Source organism: Rhyacophila brunnea, unplaced genomic scaffold (assembly GCF_057557595.1).
Source record: "Rhyacophila brunnea isolate RB1 unplaced genomic scaffold, BYU_Rbru_1.0 scaffold_23, whole genome shotgun sequence".
Lineage (NCBI taxonomy): Eukaryota > Metazoa > Arthropoda > Insecta > Trichoptera > Rhyacophilidae > Rhyacophila > Rhyacophila brunnea.
The window spans coordinates 30787871-30797437 of NW_028232893.1; the positions used below are offsets into that span (position 1 = coordinate 30787871).

General features: G+C 32.7%; 1 protein-coding gene across 3 annotated transcripts in view; it reads right to left on the reverse strand.

Moving 5' to 3' along the window:
• NTPase (ectonucleoside triphosphate diphosphohydrolase NTPase) overlaps positions 1-9567 on the reverse strand; it is a 38398-nt gene that overhangs the window by 20885 nt on the left and 7946 nt on the right. For all 3 annotated transcript variants that reach the window (XM_085950162.1, XM_085950161.1, XM_085950160.1), the window contains exon 2: positions 8382-8502. In XM_085950162.1, coding sequence (XP_085806288.1) covers positions 8382-8424 — 43 coding nt within the window. In that variant the 5' untranslated portion in view covers positions 8425-8502. The remainder of the gene's footprint in view (positions 1-8381; positions 8503-9567) is intronic.

The following is a 9567-nucleotide window of genomic DNA, read 5'->3' on the forward strand; positions in this document are numbered from 1 at the left end:
TTATAGTCAAAATATTATTGAGTTTACTAGGTTACTCCATCATTGAATTTACAGAGATCATTTAGAGAATTCATTTAGAGATTCATTAGAGAGAATTTACAGATTCTGCAAAAAGACGAAACGATAGACTAAATTTGTCGCACGCGACGACATGCATCTCAATATAATCACAACTTTAAATATATTAAACACTTCAATATTTATTTAAGTACCTAGTAATATTTTATTTATAATACTTGTTTCTACTTTATCATATTTTACCACGTTTTTATTATCTCGTATTCTTGTTTGTCCAGTAGAAATTTTTTCTTGTTTGTCCAAGATTTGTACTGGACGATTGAAGATGTTTAACTAACTTCCCGACTAAGTAGACATTTGAAACTTTTAGAATATATTATCAGAACACGACGACAATGTATTTTTTTACTACTTTTAGCCATTTTTAAGCAGAATTGAATTCATTTTCAGTTAATTCTGTTTTGTATGGAAAGTTATTATTGTTGGTTGCTAAGGGGGTCCTAGCAACTAAATTATTAATGTATACGTGCGTTACTATGGAAATCAATATAAAAAGTCAAAATGACATTTCAGTATTCTATATTTTATTCAGTACTTCTATCAAGTACAATAAAAAGATTTTATTATTACATAGAATTGTCAAGTTTATATGATTCAACAGAAAATTTAAAAACGTGGTATATAAATAGTTCTTTTTATCTTGTAATTATATAATAAACAAAACAAGTAAAAAAATGAATATGTTGATAAAGTGTCCCAATTATTATTATTATGATATGATATAACTGATTTCTATTATATTTTTTTTAATAATTCTATATTAAGTAGATGAGTGTGTTTGTTAAAGTTATTTGAAATGAGTTTAAATGAACATTTATGACACTTGTAAATTAATAACATCTGTAATAGAGATAAGAGACTGGATAATGAAAAAAACAAATAAATTTACTCATATTGTCTGACACTTGCATTAAATTATTATGACATTAACCTACTATTATGTCATAATTACATGTGCTACTGAACACTGACAAAGTTTGAAGGAAATTATTACATAACGTCTCTTGCATATCAAAGTATGAATGACCCGATGCCAAGAGTCCAATTTTTGAAACAAGCATTATTATAAAATATGAATACCTGTTTGAAAATCAAGTATATCAATGCAACGGAAATGTTCAGCGTAGTTGGGAATAGCGAAGAAGAAACAACAGCACAACCAAAAAACAAAGTTATCAGTGATAAGATCGCATCTCAACGATCTAATAACGTTTATTGACTATTCGTAAGATAACTAAATTCAACTATATTACGCGCATTTTCGTAATTTTAGAGAATTGATTAAAAAAAACAGCAGACTTCAAAAGTGTAAACAAAACTTGATTCTTTTTTCAAAGCAGGATTACCGAAAGCAAGCGCGTCGACATCGAACATTAATGTCACTCCACAATGGGTGTGTCTGAATATATCATCCGAAGATGAATAAACTGCATTTTGTTTATATTTTTATTTAACGGACTTTCGGCTTTAACGGACACCCCCTCATTCACATTAGTCCGTTATATCAAGGTTCTACTGTATAGAATGGGTATAATGCGTCAGAAACATTATCATCACGTTATGTGCTGTCACAGTAAGCTGCCGTTACGGGAATAAAGTGTAAAATGTCGTTTTTCTTGGTAGGTATTTAAAATGTTATCAGACTTATGCTACCATCCTGTAGCAAATTTTGAACATTTAAACGATTAAATTCAGTTAGCAAAATCTGCCGAAATCGCCAGAACAACAATAAGGTCACCTCACGCGTACCGCGCTACATCGACAACCGCATGACTCAATGAACGTTTTTTATTATGTTCTGCATGCATACACATTTTCAACTCATCAAAACGTACGTGCACTTTTTGTTTTTATTTTTATTCTGTGGATTTTCTATTAAATTATTATCTATGTCTGGTATTTACATCTATTATCTATGGTTTGCTGGTTGGGTTCTGTTCAAAATATAGATGCAATATCACAAGTAATTTTAACGTATGCACACGTACAAACTGTTAAAATCAATTGAAATTACCATGAATAATGAATAATATTTCAAAATACTACCTAATACATTAGTGTTAGCACTCGCCATCATTGAATTTATAGAGATAGTGATCATTCAGAAATTTAGTCGTCGTGCCAGCATGTGACAGCACATAACGTGACGGTAATATATTTAAAGCATAAGACTCCCATCTAGCATTTTCTTTTTCAATAATCTCAACATTAGTACATATTCAATTTACCTCACTTGTCAAACTGCACTAATATTGTTGCTAACGACACTGTACACATTAAACATAGATTGCTTCATCATAATTATTTACCAATTACTTATTTCAATTAGCGGGTATGGTGAAAGTGAATCTCTATTTTTGAAGCTTCATTAATTCAATATTTCATCACAAAAACATTTCGTAATTTATTGAAATGCATCAACGGCCATTAAGTAATAGATACACCATTTGTAAATAAAATTCAAAAGAGACAAAATGGTCATTACGATATTAGCAAAGCGTCTCCAAGTTTTGCATCTTAGTCTATGAACCTGTGTTGCCACCTATTTCCGCAAAACTTAATTATTTACTAATTCACCGGTCTTTGGGTCGGCCCTATCTAGGGATTATCTCATCTTCGAGCACCACACCAGGCCCATTGCCATTTCATTTGCTTAGTCCCTTTCTCTATCTTTACGCATTATGCTCAACATATGCCTTTCTTTATCACACACTAAACTACGTGGACTTCTCTTGTAATGATGATTCATGTTTCACATGCTTGCGTGACCACCGGAAGTACATATTGGTTAAAAACATTAATGCTTGATGCAATTACTTTTTAAAATATCATTCAGGTATCCAAATACAGTCAAACTTGGTTATGGGTATTGGGAAGATGGGACCGACTGAATTTGCTCGTTATAAGCATTACTCGTTATATCGTTATATAACGTTTTTCGCACCACATTCTATTTAATCATAGAACATAAAAAATCTGAAAACCATCGTCAAAATGACCGAAACAGCATGGCATTCATAAACTACAAAAGAAGTTGTTTATTGTAATGAACCGCGCGGCGCTGGTAGGTATGTCATACTGACTTCACAAAGATTGGATTTTTTACATGCAATTTCAACCATATACGTGGATACTTTTTCAATGTTGTCGGCGAAAACACCAATTAGGTACTTAAGACACTTAGCTAGTGTCATAAACGTAATCCAATCCTGGCGGCATCGGTCTAGTTAACTGGCTGGTCAGATTTTATTACTTAGGGACGAAAATGTTGTTGTTAAACGATCAACATATTAACAGTTTTGGTCGGTATACCCGAGAAGTAGCTCGTTATAAAAGTGAATAAATGTATGGAGAAAATCATAAACTAAAATGTCAACAAATGTTTCCTCATTACATCCGAGATCTCGCTAATTCCGTGATCGTAATAACCAAGTTCGACTGTATTTAAATCACTGGTGTCACAGCAAGACCGCGCCGTGAATGAACCAAATTTATAAAAAATACAAAGACGTTGAATCTTCTTCCATGGCTGAAGGATATTTTAGTTTGACATGAGTGTTATCTTTGTAAGGAAGAAAGGAATACCAAGCAAAGTAAAATAATAATAAAGTCAGTCGTCTTCCAGCTTCTAAGTGGATCTAGACCTTCTTCGCCAGGCGCCAGGTGCCAAATGTAAAGTCCTTAAACTAATTCATAAAGAAAATAAAAAGTGTTCCATCCCTAACTACAAACAATGTGCCCATAACCTTCATGTCGATCATTAAATAAACTTTCACTTGTGTTTTGATCATGTCTATAAAAGTCTCTGTTCTATACCTTGTGTAAAAGGGGAAAATATACATAATATTCAACTGCCCCAAATTTTGATTTTAATCGAAGTGAAAACAAAAAGCATGCAAACCTTAAAAAATAAAACAGAATTTTTTCAGTTCATATTTCAGTTCAGAGAGTATTATAAAAACCATCAGTTAACTTTGTCGCAATTAGATAAGACACGTATAGCATAGTGGTCAGTGCACACAGGCATGAATCCCAAGGGACGTAGGTTCGAATAGGTGTCGTATTTTTTTCAAAAAGATTTTTTGGTTATATATTTCTCAGTTCAAATTATATATATACTAGCTGAGCCAGCTGGCTCTCGCCAGTCTGTCTCGCTAGGTCTTGCAGACGGCTTGGCGGTATTGTATATTAATATAATTGTGAAGTATGCATAAACGGCGCCATAGTTTTCCCTTCGGGATAGATTTTCATTTACGTCAGATATTTTGACATTTCGCTGATTTGTCAGTTTTACGATTTGCATCTCGTCACTGCCAATACAAATTTGGAGTCATATGCGTAGTCTATTCTGGAGTCAGGCCTTCACAATATCACCTGACACCACTTCAGGCTGCTAGGCCTAGCAGAACAGCTAACAATCGCCGATTTCTACCAATGACATATTAATTTTAATACAATATATGTGTAGGTATGTGCATTTAAATATGATAAATAATTATACATCTCATTCATTCCAATATACAGCAATATTATGTGATTATCATAAAAAGCGACACATTATATCAAAATATTAATCTCTTTCGGGTCCTATTTACATAATAGAAAAAGATTAGCAGCATAAAAAACAAATTTTTGTTTTGTTTCATTGTCTATAAAAAATAGAATAATATTTACAAATCAAATTTTGAATTCAAAATTAACCTTAGCCAATATAGTTTCCCGGTGCGGGACATTCATATTGAGACAAATGTTAATAAATAATAAAGCAATACATATTATATCTGAGAGGAATAGACCAATTCTGATAAAAACAGGAATTTATAAAACCTAAAAATGTGGAATCAGCTTAAAGAGGCCTTCATTCAGCAGTGGATTGATACAGGTTGATGACGATATAAATAGGTAGGTATATACTCGTAAAATCACAAATTTAAAAAAAATATGGCAGTTTATGTGACTAAGAAGAGTAGAATTAGGTTGGGATAACCTTCATCCAGCAGTGGATTGATCTTGGTTGATGATGATAATGACGATATTATGAATGGGTAAATATAATATCAGCAATTTTGATAAATATAGCAATTCATATGATCGACAGAAATACAAACAAATTAGTTCTAGGCCTTCATCCATCAGTGGATTGATTCAGGCTCATGATGCTAATTGCAATATTAATATATATAATATCACCAATTTTGATACATACGGCAATTCAAATGACATAAAGGAGTAGAATCAGGCTAGGGAGGCCTTTATCCAGCAGTGGATTGGTTCAGGTCGATGATGATAAGGACGATAGAAATATGTATAATATCACAAATTCGTTAAACCTATAGTAGTAGAATCAGGTAGCGGAACCCTTCATCCAGCAGTGGATTGATTGTGGTTGATGATGGTGACGATATGAATATGTCGATAAATATAATATCACCGATTTTGATAAATACAGCAATTCATATGACAGAAAGGAGTATAATCAGGCTATGGGAGGCCTTTATCCAGCAGTGGATTGGTTCAAGTCGATGATGATAAGGATGATAGAAATAGGTATAATATCACAAATTCGTTAAACCGATAGTAGTAGAATCACGTTACGGAACCTTTCATCCAGCAGTGGATTGATGATGATGATGAAATTCAAGACTGTCAAGAATACAATCAACGTAGAGAAGCCATTATCCAGCAGTGGATTTATCGAGGCTCGAGATAATAATGGCATTATAATAATATAGATAGGTAGATAATATAATATTACTGGTTTTGATAAATATAATAATACATGTGTAAGTAAGGAGTAGAATAAGGCTAAGGAGGCCTTCATCCAGCCATGGATAGGTCCAGATTGATGATGCTAAGGATGATAAAAATAGGTAGATATTATACAATATCACAAATTTTGTTAACTATAACAATTCGTATTAATTTATTTCATTGTTTGCAATGGCTACTTAATATGACTATATTACAATCTATGGAAATTAGTAGCCTACGTAATTATTCAATTAAAAAGAGTGCATAAACAGCCACAAAGAAGTATTAAAAAAAAAACAAATTTGGAATACAATAACGTTATCTATGGAATAATTGCATATCATCATACCATATAATCAATAAAATTCTCTATGATTATTAATTAATAGAAAACTCATCTTACAATAAAAATGTCTTGATTGAAATTGATTATTTAATATGCTAATAGAAATGTCACATTTTTTCGATTATTTCTGCAAATTCTAAATTTGAATTCTGATACGTCAAATGAACTTGTTTATATTACAAAAGAAAACAATTGAAAATCAATCATCTATTATTTCAGTTTGACAGATAAATAGCAGTGACATGGTTTTAGATTATATTTTCGTAGTAATTAGTGAGGAAATATGTATTTATTTCTTGTTCGTACGCCAATGCGCCGCTTATAGATTTGAATAGTTTTATGGAATATTAATTTAGATATTTTGCAATATTGATTATATAGAAAGAATTAAGCGACATTATAATCGATTTGCGGTAGACGAAAGGCAAGATGCGAAAATGTATGGTGACGGATATAAAACGCGATTTAAAAATGATTTTATCTGTGATTGTGTCGAGTTTTATCAGATTGTGTCCGATTCAAATGGAAGTAGATTCGGGACTCTAAAAATTGAAGTGAATTCCTTTAATAATCAACAAAGTGGTATTTAAATAAAAAAGTTGACGTATTTTCCAAAATCTCTTAGGATAATAATATATAGGAGATTATTAGTAAATAAGTGTTTTCAAATTATGTATGTTAAATAAAAGAATGTTGCATTCTTAAATCTTGTAAATCGTTGTTGAATAAAAAAAAAACAATATTAAGTTAATATGAAAAATATATAATATTATAGTAATTGACATACATAAAGTTTGTAAATTACCCTATTATCATTTTGCATAATATTGTATGTTCATGTATAAATTATTATTATTAAAAACGTAGCATAACTCACTACAAAGCACTGGTGATCGGAAACATGTCTGACCTTCCTATGCCAGTGCAATAATTCTGCTATTTTAATCATTAAAATATAATCTATATATTGTAACAGCTAATCACGACAATTTATTTATGTCACACCGAGACCACGAAAGAAACAAATGGATAAGGCGGCAGACAAGAGTAGACGATGCACTAAACGATCACATGGATGTCCTAAAACCGACTGGATCAGCGTTCTCGTTAAATTTGGCAGATGTACATGACAACGGAGAACTAAAGACCGAGATGAGTGTAGAGCTAGGAGGCATTCATCCAGCAGTGGATTGTCCCCAGCTGATAACGACGACGAAGACTTATTAACTCTTACTCTACGCTGGCCATGAAAACATGTCCAAACGAATTAATACCCCGTTTACACATGCATGGATTTACTGCTGACAGTACGTATTGTAGCGGCCATAAAAAGAAAATGCACATGTAAACAAGTATTATCGTGTAGGTTGCAAGATTGCATGCATGGATCAAAAAAGTTCAGAAACTTCTGAATTTTCACACGACAGTTGGGAATTATGCAATATCTGCGCCTGCGCAGTAGAACGATAGTGGCCTGATAGAAAAAAAAATGAACTACACCGCGCAAAACATTCTTGACATTTACCAGTTTTTACAACTGATCAAATAGCACCATACAATGACAACATCGTGTCTTGCTTACGGTTGAAGAATGAGATTGGCAAGAAAATCAGCACTTTTATGTGGAAACAGTTATTATCATGATAGTTTAAAAAACACAGATTGTTGCAAGTAAATCCATGCATGTGTACAGGCACTGTAAAAGTGGACGTTCTGTTGATATCTATTTTACAAGGAATCGCCGAGTGGCTAATGCGTCGGTCTATAATGTCGTGGGTCGCAGGTTCGAATCCAGGGTCTGGAAAATCTACGTATTGATTTTCAATGTGAGTTTGGAGTCAGAGTAAGAAGCTAATAGGTTGAACAAGTCACTAACATTCATTTCTCGTAGAAACAAAAATCTGTTAATACAAACCTCAACTTTGTAGAGACCCATATCGACAGCTCCTATGTACAAGGTCAGAACTGCAAAATGGTAACTTTTCAGTAGTACGATTTCAATAAATTTTAATGACACCACAACGTTAATTTAACTCCTAGAATTTTTGATTATTTTTCGATATAATCGTTTTATTATCTTTAAAATTATTTAATAAAGGCAATCAAGTCAAAATATTAAAAACGTAGTTACAACCTTTCTACGTAGGTGTCGATATGATCTTAGGATCAGACATATCTGATAGTAAGGTTATAGTTAGTTCCTCACCCAAAATAATGGTGACGGAGACAAGTGTGGTCAGGATGAACATCTGCTGAAGCCTTCCAGCAGGGCGGGCCTTCCTGCTGGAACGGCTGACATTGTTAGCAACGCCATCTACGTCCCGGAGCTGTCAAAATACAAAACAAATACTCTTTTAAAACACAACAAAATACACAGAAACGGTTAAATGTTGGAAAAGATAAATGATTTATTTATAATCGACCATTCCGAAGATTGGTTTATGGTCCGTAACAGCTGTCAACATAAATAAATGACTTAATTAAAGTAGAAATAACCACGTAAGCCCAGTTCAATTAATAATTAATTAACATAGTAAATGATTTCGAAAATTGATTAAGAAACTCAGGTGAATACAAGTAAGTACAGTAAGTATATCGTATTGTCTTTTCTAGTATGAAAACAAAATTGCGTTTATAGGAAAGACACGCGACACAAATGAATATATAATACATAAAAGACAAACAGCAAAAGTTGATGATATCTATCAATTATGGTCTGTCATTGATGCTTCGAATCTAAATTTATGGTCCGACAATAAGAAATTGGCGATAACAGTCGGTGTAGTCGCATATAGAAGACTTCTCAGTCCTATCATAGCGGCAACGCATGTTTAAATAATGTATCGGCTCTCTTTTTAGTTGCGACTCCTTTTCTTCTCCGCAACACAGAAAAAGTTTACTAATAATAATTCTAACATCACTGCTGATGGTTTTAGACATATTTTTATTATAAAAAGCTTCAAATTACGTAAATTGATAAACCTGTACACCACGGGAACGTAAAATGAAATGATAAATTTGGGGGAGTTCCTCATTTTAAAATGGAAGTGTGATTAGCTGCACTGGAGGAGATTAGTTAGTTCACAGTTTTGACACGTGGACAAGAAGTTCTCGTTCGACAATAGAATCAGCCTGTTTTATGCAGTTGGTCAGTTGACTCAAAATCAAACAATCCACCTCGTCCACCATATCACGTAATCAGGTGTACTAAGGTCAAAAAAATTGTCACAACTTCAATGGTGCATTTAGTAACACGCTTGGCTGTCAACTGAAACATTAGTGGTTCAAGGCCTAACGTGGGTGACTCTTCGTTTTTCATTACCCATCAGTCAGATTCACTTTACCGGTGAAATTGTTGCTACAAAGGTTTCAAAAAAAAATTTAAAAAATTG